At 30.7% G+C, this 18,347-nt stretch overlaps 1 protein-coding gene across 6 annotated transcripts in view; it reads right to left on the bottom strand.

The window, feature by feature from the left end:
* Nucleotides 1-6,949: 6,949 nt before the first annotated feature.
* The window catches only part of LOC132735969 (85/88 kDa calcium-independent phospholipase A2-like), a 35,968-nt gene continuing 24,570 nt past the window's right edge, over nucleotides 6,950-18,347 (bottom strand). For 4 of the 6 annotated variants that reach the window (XM_060723008.1, XM_060723007.1, XM_060723010.1 and 1 more), the window contains 9 exons: nucleotides 17,078-17,226; nucleotides 15,447-15,559; nucleotides 14,450-14,603; nucleotides 13,727-13,877; nucleotides 12,921-13,057; nucleotides 12,028-12,182; nucleotides 11,351-11,398; nucleotides 8,989-9,156; nucleotides 6,950-8,153 (listed from right to left, as the gene is read on the bottom strand). In XM_060723008.1, the coding sequence (XP_060578991.1) occupies nucleotides 7,848-8,153; nucleotides 8,989-9,156; nucleotides 11,351-11,398; nucleotides 12,028-12,182; nucleotides 12,921-13,057; nucleotides 13,727-13,877; nucleotides 14,450-14,603; nucleotides 15,447-15,559; nucleotides 17,078-17,226 (1,381 nt within the window). In that variant the 3' untranslated portion in view covers nucleotides 6,950-7,847. The remainder of the gene's footprint in view (nucleotides 8,154-8,988; nucleotides 9,157-11,350; nucleotides 11,399-12,027; nucleotides 12,183-12,920; nucleotides 13,058-13,726; nucleotides 13,878-14,449; nucleotides 14,604-15,446; nucleotides 15,560-17,077; nucleotides 17,227-18,347) is intronic. The other 2 variants (XM_060723011.1, XM_060723013.1) reach the window with 1 other exon arrangement.

Below are 18,347 nucleotides of genomic sequence, written 5' to 3'. Positions count from 1 at the left end.
ATTTATATAATGTCCTATTTTGCACAGACAAATATAGATACAACTAGGTAAATGAAGTACTAATATTGTTAGTGATATTGTCGAGGTGATATTGCGATTCCCAAGATCTACTGATGGAGAAAGACATCAAGGTCCAGCCCCGCCCCTCTCTGTCTCTTATGTTACTAATAATGCTGACCATCAAGTAGAACCAATGAACTTTAGGAGCTGAATAGTTTTGAGATTAAAATAATAGAAGTGTTGAGTGGGAAGAGATATTAACTCTGCAAATGTAACCTTTGGTGCTAGATACCCCCCGTATAGGTCAAGTTATTGACAACCTTTCCAGACAGGGTCTTCAGCAAAGATTCAACCACCCTTAATGATAACTGCATCTTTTATTTATGAGATTAAAATTACACTCTGGATTAACACTATATATGATATATGTAGGCCTGTGACAGGCATACACCCAATAGGACATTAAGGAAGACAAAAACATGTTCTATATGAGAATTTGATTTAATAGAGCATTTCATTAACATATCTTAGAGAAAAATAACGTATAAATGTATATTATTGATATATTATAGAAACTGGAAGTTTGACTTTAAAGGGATACTCAGGCAAATTAATGACAAAAATATTAAAATGATCTTATGTACTCAATCATGCTAAAATGACATTTTTTAATGTCCTGGCATGAATTTCTGTTTAAATTCTATATATTTTGGGTTTAAAGCATAATCTATATCTATACATATTGAACGAAATTTAGACACCAAAAGAATCACTGAGTAATTTTAAAACAAGTCATGTGACTTGAAAAAACATCTGGAAGTTACAATAACAGATTTTGTCTGAGTGATTTATTTGACATCTTCTTTAACGTTTCTAGAGTTCACTGTGACAACAATTGTGAAATCCTAACCCTCTGACACCTGACCTGACCCACTTGACCACCATTTTATTTTTTAAGTGGTAAAAAGGTTTGTTCCTTTGACTGTCTTGCATGTTCATTTTAAGGTCATTTACAGAATAATAAATGAAAAATTCAAAACAAAGACACGAAAATTTTGCCTGTGTCTCCCTTTAAAAAATACCATTTTGCAAGAATATATGAACAATCTACTATTATAAGTGAATGAATATGTTCATTTTTCAACAGCAGTAAACACAAGCAAAACAATAAAAAGCTGTTATACAGTATTAAAAAAAATTTTAAAATATGTATTCTATGACCAACAATATACATGTGTATTCAAAACTAAATTTGCTACATGGTGTGTCTTTTTTTATAAAGTAAATAACAAAGTTATTAAGAAATATAAAATTAAACAATTTTTAAAGTAGGAAGTTGTATAAATTGTAAGAGTATAAATAAATGAAGGGATAATAATCAAATTTATTTCCAAACATACATTTAAAATGTATTAGTAAGTGACTGAACTAGATATAAGTAGCTTAAATGAATGTTACAGCAGCTAAAATTGATATTTAAATGGATGTTTAGCAGCTAAACTAAATATTTATGAAGCAAAAATGGAAGTTTAAGTAGCTTAAAAATGATGTTTAAGTAGCTTAAAAATGATGTTTATGTAGCTAAAATGGATGTTTTAGAAGCTAAAATAAACGTTCAAGTGACCTATATGTTTAAGTAGCTAAGATGGTTGTCAAAGTACCTAAAAATGGATGTCAAAGTAGCTAAAAATGGATGTCAAAGTAGCTAAAATGGATGTTTAAGTAATGGATGTCACTTTATGTGTCTATTAAGTGACTTAATGCCCATGCAAGTGTCATTGCTGAGTGCACATGTAAAAATCAAAATACCTGATTAGTTTTGAATTTTATATCTGACTGCAATCAAAATGACCCATGTATATATCTATAAACTTGGTTAGGAATGTATCTGTAACAGTCCATTTTAATAAAAGTGGGGCAGTCTTTTTATTATCTATGTTTAATATTTTATCCTGAACATTTTTCATTATCAAATTATTGATCAATCACCATAATAATAGTTTATCTCTTGAAATATTTAACTTATTCAACTCAAATTGACAAGCAAAAATAATGAGGATAATGTCATTTTAAAAATAGCTAAAATAAAATAAAGGAATAAACTATTATAACTATCATAGTAACTATATAAATATCCAGGTAATTATCATGGATTTGAATTTTTGTTTATCTAACAAATAAATGTTGGTGAATATATCAACTACACACCTGTATATAGCTTTGTTATCTATAAATATGTATACACATTACATACACACCTGTAAGTACTTTGGTCATCTATAAATATTTATACACATTACATACACACATATGTACCTTTGGTCATCTATAAATATGTATACATATTAAAATATATAAAAAGTATCATGAACACTTGCATATTTATTAATACTCCATACATTCTGGGTGAAATAGTCTTAAATATTAAGATATAACTATCAAATCTATAAACAGTGTAAAATATTCTTCTGTAAAACAAATATGTTTGTACAGGCAGTGTTTCTAGGGTTACAGGTAACAAAAACCCAGGAAATATTCTGTGATTTCAGTGAACACAACATTACACTGTACGCATTATATATCAACAGATAAAGATTCTACAACACATGTATTTGGAAAATGAAATAGAATTTGTTCAATCAACCTGCTTCTTTAATTGTTTAATTTGTACTAAATGATTAAAGGGAGAAAACTCAAAAGTTCAAATTATGACTTATACTCTTGTATTGAAATAGCTTCTCAGGAAGTTGGTTGAAATATTTTAGTTCACTTAGCAGAAACAAATACTTTAAAGACATATACATGTGATATTTAAAACTCATATTAACCTTATTTATTTGAGTGAAAAAAAAAATGATTCTGATATACAAATCTAAATTTACAATCAAATAACAACATATACATGTATATAAAAAACAAAGTAAGAAACAAAATACTAAGAAAATTAATTATTATAGTATTAACAAGCAATTATCATAGTATTGCAAGCAATCCATAAGTCCCCTACCGGTAAGAGCCTAAGCAACATTCTGAAGGGCCATTGGCCATTCACTTATGTTCCTATTTTAAGTAAATTTGTTGAAAAAGTTCTTTAAAAGTGATCACAGGAAATAGTTTTTATGTACAGACAGAAAGACACTCTAAAGTTATTTTTTAAACATCCCTGTTATCAAAATATAACATTTTTTAAAATCCTATCATAATTGAAGAAGTTGGAGAAAAAAAATACCAATTTCTCAAAAAAAGTCTAAGTTCAAAAGGGGCATAATTCTGGAAATAGTCTTGTTAGAGTATTGAACACTCACAAATGTTGAGTGACAATAAGAAACATTTATATGAAGTTATAAGTATAGATACATTCAGAAAAAGAAGTTATTAAAAAAAACAATGTTTTTTTCATGAAAATTTCAAGTTCAAGGGAGGTAATTCTGATAAATTTTGTGCTAGAGTTGTAAACCTTGTCACATATGATGTGGTTGATGACAAGCAACTTATATTTAAAGTTTGAAGAAAATACCTTAAGAAATAAAGAACTTATAGTGAAAAAACTTAAAAACTAGAATCAGAAATCTTGAAATTCAGTCTATTTGTTGCCATAGCAACCAGAATTTTCAACAAAGGAAGATAAGAAAAGGATGTGAATAATTTCCATACTGCCATCTACCCATATGTCAAGTTTCATAAACATATTTTCAGTACTTTTTGTGTTATCACTGGATCCAGGTTATGTGTAAAATTTGCCATATTTTCAGTCTATTTGTTGCCATAGCAACCACAATTTTCAACATAGGAAGAAAAGAAAAAGACGTGCATAATCTCCATACTGCCATCTATGCATATATCAAGTTTCATAAAAATATTTCCAGTACTTTTTGCGTTATCGCGGGATCCAGTTTATGTGTAAAATTTGTCATATTTTCAGTCTATTTGTTGCCATAGCAACCAGAATTTTCAATATAGGAAGAAAAGAAAAAGACGTGCATAATCTCCATACTGCCATCTATCCATATATCAAGTTTCATTAAAATATTTTCAGTACTTTTTGCGTTATCGCGGGATCCAGTTTTGTGGACGGACGGACTGACGGACGGACAGACAGACGGACAGACGGACGGAGGGTAAACCTAAAGTCCCCTCCGGTAAACCGGTAGGGGACTAAAAAAAAACCTAATGTATATCACAGCTTGTGTAATTCAAATGCTTATATATATATACAATTTAAACGAATAACATTACATTCTGTCACCAACAAAAAAACCAACAACTTTACATTAAAACAAGAACATGTTAAATGGGTTTTAACTATTCTCTGTTTATTGTCACCTTCCAAAAATGTATTTTACTTGTTTTTGTTCCCCAGAGTCATTTACTTTCATTTGACTTAAAAAAAGTGTCAATAAATCGATAAAAAATATCTTAAATCAATTAAGAAATAAATTAAAATATTATGTTTAATTATATATAAGATATGTTTTACTGCAATGAAAAAATTAGTGTTCATGTTAAGTTTGTTACTGTTACACAATATCAAAGTTATTTCTTAATCATTCTAAGCAATTTTTATTGAATTATCTGTCTCTCTCTGTGTGAATATTAATATGTCATTTGAAACAATGTTTGATACTCTTTCTTTTTTCTGGTAGGACAACTAGTATGACATACACATTTGTTTCACAATCACAGGTTAAAGTGAGAGAAAATAGAACATTAAACACTCCAGAAAGCATCGTTTTGCTTCAAAAGCTACATGTTAGTAATATATAATATTTTACTAGTTCAAAATCTAACTTTTTATACAAGTAAATCACTAATATACATTGTATGAAAAAAAACTAACATATATAACAATAAGAAGGTTATTTTAAAACTTCATTACTAGATTTCAATAGTACATGATTACATATATCAGAACAATTTCAACAGTATACAGAATGCATGAGGATAGTTAACTTATAAAATATATTAAACTGTGCTACAAGTAAGATCACAGTTAAACATTTAACAAACATAAAATTATTTAACTAAATACTTCAGAAACAATGTAAATAATGTGAACTAAATATAAACTAGAACTGCCACTGTCATGGTGTGAATACCCCCGCATACCACTTTGTCAGAATCAACAGTGACAATTGAGAGCTCAAAGACAACCTCCCTGCAAAATCTGAGGTAACTAAGCCAGTGCATTGCTAAGTTATGTATTCTACATAAATGTCAAAATCAATACGCTGCGGACAGGCATTCTTAAGCATTTGAGCGGACAAGCTTATTATAGTAAAATCCCTGTGACCTTGACCTTTGACACAGTTACTTAAAAATCAAAAGGGGTCATCTACTAGTCATAAACAACCTCAATGCCAAATATGAAGACTGTTGACCAAAGCCTTCTTAAGCAATTGAGCGGACAAGCTTTTTATAGTCGAGGCCCCTGTGACCTTGACCTTTGACCCAGTGACTTCAAAATCAATAGTCATGATAAACCTCCATGCCAAATATGTAGACTGTGGGTCAAAGGATTCTTAAGTTATTGGGCGGAAAATCTTTTTAGTCAAGGCCCCTGTGACCTTGACCTTTGACCTCAAAATCAATAGGGGTCATCTACTAATCATAACTAACCTCCATGCCATATATGAAGACTGTGGGTCATAGGATTCTTAAGTTATTGAGCTGACAAGCTTTTTGAAGTCAAGGCCCCTGTGACCTTGACCTTTGACCTGGTGACCTCAAAATCAATAGGGGTCATCTACTAATCATGACTAACCTCCATGCCAAATATGAAGACTGTTGGTCAAAGGATTCTTAAGTTATTGGACGGACAAGAAAAAAACCGACAGACGGCAGGACGGACAAGCTGATTCCAGTATTCCCCCCTTACAACTTTGTTGTGCGGGGGTGTTATAATATGGCACTACAATTTACCCAAATAAAAAGTTATATAAACATAATCTTATTCCAACACTTGATCGATTAACATAAAAATATGCTGTCAAAATCAGCCATATAAATACATTAAGCAGTGTTTTTATTATTATGAATTTACATGTATATACATGAAATCAAGCACATGTGTTATTATAAATTAACAATGGCTGTGTTAGCTAGTAGAATGACCAGGAACATAAAGTTGTTTGGAGTTCGTAAAACAACATTTAATTGTTCAAATCCTTAAAAACTTTTTTCCTTTGGTAAAAGCGAAGTTTTTTTTGAAACTTTAATACTGTTAATTTAGTTAATAAACCTAATAAATAATTAATTTACAATATTTTCCCACACCACTTGTATAAAAAACAATAACAATTAAGTCTTCACTATCAAAAAACAAAATCCAAAAAATAACAAGAAAGCCTGATGGCCATGTTTTGTTCAACAGTGTTTACAAGAGATTTTTCCAATTTTTCTCTATACATGTACATGTATATATGTTTTTTATTAATAATTTCAACAAACTTGACAGATAGTAACCTAACAATCATTTCTACTAAATCAGATGATAATCTGATCTAAATGATTTTCAATGATTTCTTCACATCACATGCACAAATTATAAAAAAACTTGCCACAGTTACAGATTATGACTACACAAAATTAAATAAACACTCTTGATACATGGTCACCTAAGGATAACTCTGTTACATAATTAAAAAAAAAAAAATAAATAAAAAGTTTTTCCTACATACATACAGGGAATACAGACCATACATTTTAACAAATCAAAACTATCTCAATAGTCTAGACAGGCTAGCAAGGATCTATAATGTATAATAAAATCATTATGAAACAAACAGTGTATCAAATTTTTCCTTTTTTTTTAGAGATGTTCTTTAAAGAAAAGTGTGGACGGGAAGATATTTGATCAAATTTGGCACATTCATTAATTTAGTGTTAGGCCATCCTTAAAAAAATGTTTGTTTGCAGTAACCCGACCCAGAATTTTCAAGGTGGGTAGGTAGGTCGATTTTTTTTTTTTTTTTATTGAACTGTACTCCAAAATAAACATGGAATTTCAAAATGCTGGACAATATATGCTTTGATAATCTGGTAAGAATTAATAAATTGATAACTGAATTCTAATTTAATAAGACCTACATTTTATTTCTTCTATTAACCTTTAAAAGAACAAAAACAAAGCACAAGGCATAATTTTCTGATTCAAAAAAAAATATTTTTTATCCAGACCATGAAAAAAAATTTTGAGTAGGGGCAAATTTTATGAGTCGGTCGCGTTACTGCAAACAAACATTTTTTTAAGGATGGCCTTATTTATTACATGCTTTTTCGTGGTTTATAGAAATATATCAGTGATATAAAACTGGTAATTTCACTGTTTGAAACATAGAAATTACCACTTTGATAATTTCACTGTTTTAAATTTAAGCCCATTACGTTGTTTCAGTGAAATACTTGTAAACACCAAAAGTTCATATTTCACTCGTGGCTGCGCCACTCGTGAAATATACCTTTTGGTGCTCACTCGGTGAAATATATTCCGATCTTACACTGAACTAAACAAATATCCTCTATATCATTTTACTTTTGTTGAACAAAAGGGCATGACCTCTTCTTGTATCATAACAGAATAAATCTGTTGTTGTTTTTTTACAGTTTTATGACTCTTCCCTCTGATCTTGAACGTTAGATGGATGAGTTAGGGGCCATAATGGTGCTCTGGTGAGCTAGTAAATCAAGGGCATTATTGCTGTTACAATATTACTAATATTATTAAAATGGAATGTATATTTTGACACTAGATTAAATGATACAGAAATCATCCATGTTTCATATCATCACATGATCAAATTACTAAATATAATTAGTCAATCTGACATCATTCATTCATCAAATATAATTTACCAGGAAGTTGCAGCATGTAACTTTGTATCCTGCAAATCAGATCCCTTCAAATTTTGTCCTTGAACCTGACTTTTTTGACAATGAAGACTTGATGTAAGTAGTTGGGCAACTTGTTCAATTCTAGATTTATTAGCTATAATATAACACTGTGTCTCCCATAACATTGTGATGAGAGTTTTATTGTCTGTACAGTCGAGGGAAATATCCTCGGAGAGTTGAGGGCTGAACCGGTAGAATGGTACATTGATCATACTGCACCAAGCTCGTGCTCTATCTACAGGCCGACCTTCTGACACTGATGCCTACAATATTTATATATATGATAATGGTTGCTAAATTATGTCATAATGAAGTAATAAAACAGCTTTCATATCAAATAACATTCTTATATCAGTTATTGATGTTTTATAACTTGCAAATATTTTGTATTTTATTTCTTTTTATATCACAATTAGCATTTGACCCTGTATTATCAACATACGTAATGTTTAGTCTATGTCTGCAATGAATTTCATTGATGAACTTAATAACTGATATTTTGTGGGAAACGTAAACATTTCATACATTGTTGAATTAGATCAAAGAATTTTAACTTCAACATATGTATGACTGCACCTTACAAAATATCTGGAATACATTGGTATTGCATTGCTATTACAGAGTTAAATAATAAAACATAATTGAGCCACGCCATGACAAAACCAACATAATGGGTTTGCGACCAGCATGGATCAAGACCAGTCTGCGCATCCATGCAGTCTGATCAGGATCCATGCTGTTCGCTATCAGTTTCTCTACTTGTTATAGGGTTTGTAAGCGAACAGTATGGATCCTGATCAGACTGCGTGGATGCGCAGCCTGGTCTGGATCCATGCTGGTAGCAAACCCATTATGTTGGGTTTGTCATGGCACGGCTCATATAACAATACTATAGTCACTGAAAAATATCTCAAATTCCAATATGAAATAACTAAATATCTCTCTTAATTTTAAATTATACAAGTGGGTTATACAGTTTATATCTTATTAGCATTTTAGTGTCAATCTTATTAGCGTTTCTATAATTTTTAAATTATACAATATAATAGTATACTATACATGTAATATCCATATATATTGTACAAGTTGTTTAGATACCTGGTCAATAAGTAAAGATACTAATGCTGTTGTTCCTTTATACACCTTGTGAGCATCAAATATACCACTAGGTTTATATACATCTATATAATCTCGCGGTATAACAGGAACGCGCCCACATCCTAGTGATACAACACAGCCCAGGGGTCGCACTAAATCGGGCTCATTCTGTAAATATGTAATAATAAATAATAAACTGTAATCTTTGTAAAATTAAGAAAATCAAAATTAAGACAAGTTGCCATATACAAAACATATAAATTTAAAACATCATTTTTTAGAAATTATATCATAACTTTACATCAATACTAATAATATGTAAGATATAATGGGCTGATGAATAGAAATCTTTATATAAAAAATGTCTTGCATATTAATCATATAAATTACTTCTCAAACATTTGACAATTTTGCAAACATACATTATGCTTGGATTAAACCCTTTTTTGTTAAATAGAAACATCAATTTTTAACATGCATCATTCATCTGCCCTGTGAGTGCAGGAAAAGCACAAATAAAAATAGCTAAATCAAAGCTGGCATGCTTTGGGAACATATACAAAATAATTGGTGACAAAATCATGTCTCTCCTAATATCTACACAACTTATACTATACATGTACATAGCTTGATCCATATTTCATAAATATAACAAATAACACCCCAATGAAAACAAGCTTTGCTACAATTTCATGAAGAAACATATTTACAAATAAATGAAATGTAATGTCTTTAAAGGAACTTCTAAGTTAAAACTGTCCAAACTGTAGTTTACAAATCTAATACATTTCACAATATGACATTTTCAGTGATGCAGTTTTCATATCAATGAATTTCAAAGGTTGTTGACAACCTTCATTTATAAATCTATACACCCACAATTAGTCATTCTCTATTAACATACATATTGCAGAATAAAACAATATGAGCCGTGTCATGACAAAACCAACATAATGGGTTTGCGACCAGCATGGATCCAGACCAGCCTGCGCATCCGCGCAGTCTGATCAGGATCCATGCTGTTCGCTTACAAACCCTATAACAAGTATCGAAACTGATAGCGAACAGCATGGATCCTGATCAGACTGCGCGGATGCGCAGGCTGGTCTGGATCCATGCTGGTCGCAAACACACTATGTTGGTTTTGTCGTGACACGGCTCATATATACCTATATGAAATATAAACTGTTTAACTGTTCAATAGAACAAGGACTGATATCATAATTGCTGAACAAATGTTGGTGTCTATATCAATCCTTTATCATAGTGTTATATCAATGACTTATGATTAATGGAAATGAGTGTCAAGCATCAATAATGTACACACATCATATTTCATAACTTTTATCATATATAATACTTCAATTAAGATATGTTTGTTTGTTTGTTTCATTTTACGCCTTTTCTCAACAGTATTTCAGTCATATAGGCGGGTAGTTTCCTAACCATCGTTCCTGGAGAGTTACACCAGTACTAGACTACCTTCCTCCGTGCTAAACTACCAAAACATCTCTCGGGGATTGAACCCACACCAGAGAGGTAACTGAATTAGAAGTCATCGACTCTAACCCCTCGACCACGGAGGCGGTCTCAATTAAGATATATATGTATAAAAGAAGACATGTAAAACTGTTACAATAATTAATTGCTGGTAGAAATATGTCAATATATTTTCCAGATTTAGTATCTAATTATCTACACATATCAACATATATATGTTAATAATAATGTATCAATAAATTTAAATAATGAAGATTTTCTTAAGTTTACCAAACAGAACCTTTATAAGATAAAATTTGATATTCACAAAATATGAAGCAAGCCAAACATAAGAATTCTCATATGGTTTACATAACTAAGATTTGCCTGACATAAAAAGAAAGTAGACATTGTTGTTGGGGGGGAGTGTTGAAGAGGATGAAACAAATAAAATAGATTTTGGGGATGGATCCTGTAACAAACACCTGAAATATAACTTAACCCATAACCTGCTGTATGTATATATATAGTGTTTTATCCCTACAGTCAATTTAATTTTTAAGGTATTTTGATATATAAATACAATACACAGCCTAGGTCAGACTGTACAGATGTAATGACTGGAATGGTTCTACACTTGTTGCAAAGGTTAGTCCCTTTTTATTTCCAGCAGGTTATAGTTTAAGAGACAGAAATGAAAGAATAATTCTCACATTTATCTAACTGCATTCACAATAAAGCTGAAATGTATTAGTGTAGCTACTACAGTGGTGAAACAAATCAACATATTCAACATAAATATAGAATGAACATATTCAACATAAATATATATGTATGCTGACATTGGATAATTATATATACATATCATTGCATAGGTAACAACCTGTAAAGTTCCACCAAGTTTTTCTTGTTTCTGAATGGCACACCATCTCTACATAATCAACAGAAACATACACACATCATAAATATCTTTATACTTGATGGTTTACTGCTGATGCCAAATGTCAAGCTTTTGAAATCATGCCAAGTAACTTATAACACAAAGGTCACAGGTCAGCAATATGATTCCATCAGCATCTAATATGTCAGTGTTTTACCAAACTTTTATAACATATAAAAATAATTCTTATTAAATCAAATATTCAATTTCATTTTCAGAAAAGAATATCGGGACTGGCATTTTACATATTTTTCAAGAACAAGAATAACACTTGTTAACAAAGAATGATATCATTTTTCAGAAGATAAATATAAAACTGTTTCTCTTAACAGAAATATGTTATATAATCGGGTGCTAACATTTAGTTATTGAAGCTTCTGTTATTATAGAATACTGGCAGGTGGAACACTATGCCTGCATGTATTACATTACCAGAATGGATTATTGTACAAATAACAAATATATTGTATTTTGAGAAACATACTGACTGCAAAAAAATAATTATGTGAACATTATGCACCTCTTAAACAGACATATTTACTACATTTGATTATACTGAAAATAAGACACCATACAAGGAAACAGTCTATAAACTTCATGAAATATATTAAAACATTTACCCTGAACTTTAATCCTGTGTTATACTCGTGTAATTCTGTTAGAACATCAAGTGTAGGATTATTTGAGATTAACCCTCCGTCCATATATTGTCTGAATGCACGGAAATATGTCGGTGCTGCCCCCGTACTTCTTGCTGTCCTCCATATCAACTGCTCTGTTTAAAGCAATGTTACATACTTGTATGAGCCGTGTCACGACAAAACCAACATAATGGGTTTGCGACCAGCATGGATCCAGACCAGCCTGCGCATCCGCGCAGTCTGATCAGGATCCATGCTGTTCGCTATCAGTTTCTGTACTTGTAATAGACTTGGTAAGCGAACAGCATGGATCCTGATCAGACTGCGCGGATGCGCAGGCTGGTCTGGATCCATGCTGGTCGCAAACCCATTATGTTGGTTTTGTCGTGACACGGCTCATATCTATCATAAATACTCATATTTATTACAATTGTATATACAAATAAAATATAATTCATACGACAATAATAGTACGATAACAATTTGAATGTCCAAATGTATATGATACTGGGTGAAAATAAAGAAAAGTCTGCTAGGGGAAGTTTTTGAGAAAAAAAACAAAACAAAAAAAACACACACACAAAACTTTAAAATCTATTGAACACAAGAGCAAAAGCCTCTAAAGTCTACTATGACTCAAGTGAGCTAATATAGTGGCTAATGTGACTAACAATTTACCAGCATATGCTGTTATTTATATATGTGATATTTTGAAATATACAAGATCATTTGAATATATAACTGAGCTAAATTCATGTAAATTGATTACTGTTTTAAGACACTTTACAAGCAGGAATATATAAATACTTGTAAGATTTTATAAATGTAAGAATATTAGATCTTGTAGCTGTATACAATAATATATGTCTAACCATGTGGCTGTGGAATTTTTTCAAACTGGTCATTATTTCCTTTAGTTTCTACAGGTTTATCTAATGTTGGTTGATAGTTACGGAACATATGTAACTCAGCCGGAAACCTGTCTGCCAAAATAGCTGTCACCATTAATCTACAACAAGAAGAACCATTTCAATAAAAAAAGTTTATCTTGCCTAATATAAATAGACATTTAAACTTTACAAATCTTAAATCTGAAATAACAGAGTAATATTGTCTACATAATAACTATTTTATATATAAAATCATTGATATAAGCTTAGATACAATATCATTATTCATTTGATATCATCAACAATAACAACAACAACAATTATGATTTCATATCAATCATGTATATATTCATAAACAACATGCTGAAACAGGAAATGAAATTAGAAGCTTGGATGTGTGTTACAGGTTTGTCTATATTTGACATTTGAAATATCCATTGAAGATTAAAATATAAAAACTGAGAAGCTTATCCTATATCGACTGGTCAAACTGCTAAATGCTGGCCTATATACTGGTTTGTGTTTATGTTAGCTTCTGTTTGGGTTGGTGCTAGGGGGTGTGGACGGAAGCTTTCAATTACCACTAACATCCATGAACAGGTTCAATCAAACCAAGCCTGCAACATTTTCAATTTTGCTATGTTGGGCTTTCTTTGGGGATTCTGTTTTTCTCTATTCTATACTGGTGCCACAATCAAATCATAATTGTTACTAGCATTAATGGAGTTTTGATCAGTTCATATAAACAAAATAACTTATTATACTACAGGACACAACAATTATCTTACTTTGGTGTTTTAATGTCTGTCATAACTTTGGTTTCTCCAAACTCTCTCTTCAACAACATTTCAAAAGGTTCCGAGTCATACGGTCTTGATCCCTTGAAAACTTCATCTTTCAATCGGAAATACATTCCTCTAATATATGAAATGTTTTTACCTTAAAAAAACCCAGAATATTTAGCATATTACAATAGGTTATTTCAAGTAATATAGTAATATTATACAGGTATTGTATAATTATCTGTCACATCAACACTGCTAAGAAATTCAAGTAAGAAAATTTAAGTCATTATTCAATTATTCAGAATTCTGGGAGCAAAAAATTAAGAAGTACTTCCAGCTCTCCATTCATTATTTCATAGGTGAGTAAATACCTTAACAGTACTACAAAAGTTCAATATGATAGTATGATAGCTCCCTTTTTCCCTGAGATCAACAACATCAGCATGTTTCACAGCATTGCAGAAATACATCAAAGTATAAGACCTATAACATTTAATCACTGCTGGAATTATTGTATGTTATTACAATGTAAGTAACAAAGAAGAAGAGGCAACATGTAAAATTAGAACTGATACATTGTTAGACAATAGTTTTACCTCCTGTTTTCCTAAATCAATATAAAATATTAATAATAAAAGCTTACAACTTAAATATTCCCTTTAATTCACCTATACATATTGCAATAAGAGAGTGCAGCTCTATTACTGGACTCTCTTATTTACTTACCTACACCTATTGCCAAGGCTAGAAGACCCCCGGTACTTGTTCCACCTATCCAGTCAAACATATCCTTGAGTGGTACCCCAGCTGCTTCTTGTAATGCAGCTAACAATTGAACAAGAACCAGCCCTCTTATACCTCCACCATCAAGACATAATATCTGTAGATTTATACACATATCATTGTTTATTATATACTTATAAATGAAATATTGAGGAATATTGATGAAATAAAATGCATAATTTCATTTTCCGTATTTTCACTGTAAAAATTTATTTTTCACTGCAGTGAAACATATTTTCCGTATTTTCACTGGTGTCTTGCCGGACTACTTTCTGTCAAATTCTGCCAGTAAACAAAATTTAAGGGAAAGATGATTTATTTTCATCTTGTGGCATGAAAATTACCATATTTCACTTGTGGCTACCGCCACTCATGAAATATTTATTTTCATACCACTCGATGAAAATAAATCATGTATTTATAGAAAAAACTTGAATATCCTCTATCTATTCAACAACATAATATTTATTTATTTCTCTTGATTTATTAACACACATGTGGATCAACATCTGTAATATTTTAGTATTTATAAACTTGTTTCAACTGAATTTTATTTAAGTGAAGCTACATTAGGTTGTAAATAATCTGCAGAATTATTGTTTGTACAAAAAAAATAAGGATCATACCAAAGAACCTAAATAGAAAGAATGATTTTTGTAAAAATTCTTAAGAGAATAAGCGGCGTACACATGGAATTATTGCTAAATCCCTTTCCATGTTGTAACTTTTAAGAAGTGACTGTTAGGATATGAAAACAGGATAAGAAAACAAGATACGAAAGAACGGTTTCTAATTAAATTATTATTCTTTTTGCATATAAACACACCCTTAGAAGAAAAATAATTACGATTTACGTATATCAATGATTTTGTTCTCCTAATTTTGTTGTTGATGTAACATACTATAAACATGATCATATTTTATAAAATGTTTAACTCACTCTATCTCCTATATCTGTAGGTCCATCAGCAAGGTCCAGTAATGCCTCCCCTTTACCGTTATCATATTTAGCAGTACAACTAACAGCAGTACATAACATGTCATCAAATAAAGCTGTAAACAACAACAAATATTGATTATATTACACGCATAAACTGTTACAGATTTTTAATGAATTAATCTTACTTATCGCCCAAATCAAATTCAACAGATCTCGAAGTAAATACATTGTACAATGTACATTTAAAAATAACAAGCAATTATCATAGTATTGCAAGCAATCCATAAGTCCCCTACCGGTTAGAACCCCATCAACATTCTGAAGGGCCATTGGCCATTCACTTATGTTTCAATTTTTCTCTATTTTAAGTAAATTTGTTGGAAAAGCTCTTTAAAAATGATCACAGGAAACAGTTTTTATGAACAGACAGACAGACGGACTGAAGGACACTCTAAAGTTAATATTTGAAACATCCCTGTTACCAAAATATAACATTTTGAAAAGCAAAATTCTTAAAGAGGAGATAACTCTGGAATTAAAGATGCAATTTCATAAAAATTTCAGCTCTTTTTGACTAATCACAAATATTGTTATATTTGCCATGTTTTAAGCCTATTTGTTGCCAAGGCAACCAATATTTTTATCAAAATAGGAAGAACAGATAAGACATGCATAATCTCCAGACTGCCATCTACACATATTACAAGTTTCATAAAAATATTTCTATTACTTTTTGCGTTAACACTGGATCCAGTTTATGTGTAAAAATTGCCATATTTTCAGTCTATTTGTTGACATAGCAACCAGAATTTTCAACATAGGAATAAAAGAAAAAGACGTGCATAACCTCCAGACTGCCATCTACCCATATTTCAAGTTTGATAAAAATATTTCCAGCACTTTTTGAGTTATCACTGGATCCAGTTTATGTGTAAAATTTACCATATTTTCAGCCTATTTGTTGCCATAGCAACCAGAATTTTCAACATAGGAACAAAAGAAAAAGACGTGCATAATCTCCATAGTGCCATCTATCCATATATCAAATTTCATAAAAATATTTTCAGTACTTTTCAAGTTATCGCGGGATCCAGTTTTGTGGACGGACGGACTGACAGACAGACGGACAGACAGACGGAGGGTAAACCGGTAGGGCACTAATAAATTGCAAATAAAGTAAATAATGTATCAAAGGCAAAAACTTTTAGTGTAGATTTTATGCAGATGACATGTTCATGGATTTTTCTGTTTCTACATCAGGTTAACAAGATATCCTTTTATCAATCTTGATGAAGAATCTTTTACTCAGTTTAAAACAGCCATTTTTATAACACAGCAGAGTTAAGCCAGTCTCTCAGAGACCTGCTGGGGGAATGTCTTGATCAAGGAAATTAGCAGTTCCCTTGATAGGTTCTTAACCAATAATTCTTTATCTATAAGCAAGTGACCTATAACTGGACCACAACTTTCCTACATGTCTGAAGTTACTGTACCAACTTACAGATATGTTATTCCATTCTTTATATCAAATTTTATCATAGACTTCATAGCACATGTACATAGATTTAACACCTTGACTGACAAAAAAACTTTGGAGAACAAGGTATTGATATGTTTGCATTAAGACGCACCCATTTTGTCAAGGTTGAACAAAGATTTGCATCGTTCATCAGGCTTTCCATTAAATCTTCCTTCAGATGAGCAACCTGCCATACAGCCTTTTACTGATGAGTCACATCTCTTAGCACCAGAAACATGCAACATGTGTAATATCACATCCCTGTAATCATAAACAATGTAGTAATATCACATCCCTGTAATCATAAACAATGTAGTAATATCACATCCATGTAATCATAAACAATGTAGTAATCACATCCATGTAATCATAAACAATGTAGTAATATCACATCCCTGTAATCATAAACAATGTAGTAATATCACATCCATGTAATCATAAACAATGTAGTAATATCACATCCATGTAATCATAAACAATGTAGTAATATCACATCCCTGTAATCATAAAACAATGTAGTAATATCACATCCCTGTAATCATAAACAATGTAGTAATATCACATCCCTGTAATCATAAACAATGTAGTAATATCACATCCCTGTAATCATAAACAATGTAGTAATATCACATCCATGTAATCATAAACAATGTTGTAATATCACATCCCTGTAATCATAAACAATATTGTCAATATCACATCCCTGTAATCATAAACAATATTGTAATATAATATCACATCCCTGTAATCATAAACAATATTGTAATATAATATCACATCCCTGTAATCATAAACAATATTGTAGTAATATCACATCCTTTTTATCATAAACAATATTGTAATATAATATCACATCCCTGTAATCATAAACAATATTGTAATATAATATTACATCCCTGTAATCATAAACAATATTGTAATATAATATTACATCCTTTTTATCATAAACAATATTGTAATATAATATCACATCCTTTTTATCATAAACAATATTGTAATATAATATTACATCCCTGTAATCATAAACAATATTGTAATATAATATTACATCCCTGTAATCATAAACAATGTAGTAATATTACATCCCTGTAATCATAAACAATATTGTAGTAATAGTACATCCCTGTAATCATAAACAATATTGTAATCACACACATGTACAATACAATCAAACTTCATTCGCTCGAACTCGGCCTGTGCAAATTTGTTCGAGAGATTGGTAATTCCAGCCAACCAAGGTTAAACTATTATTATGTAGGACATTGGTCTAAAGGTTTTCCAGCTTACATTGGTCAAATGATAAATACATCAACATAATTGTTTTTTAGTACATTAGTTCGTCAAATACATCATTTCTTGTAAAAATTAACAAATGAGTATTA

The sequence above is a fragment of the Ruditapes philippinarum genome, unplaced genomic scaffold (assembly GCF_026571515.1).
Source record: "Ruditapes philippinarum isolate M1 unplaced genomic scaffold, ASM2657151v2 ctg1381_1_1_1_1, whole genome shotgun sequence".
Taxonomy (NCBI): domain Eukaryota; kingdom Metazoa; phylum Mollusca; class Bivalvia; order Venerida; family Veneridae; genus Ruditapes; species Ruditapes philippinarum.
The sequence above is the reverse complement of the archived record's forward strand: the minus strand, read 5'-3'. Positions and strand labels throughout refer to the sequence as shown.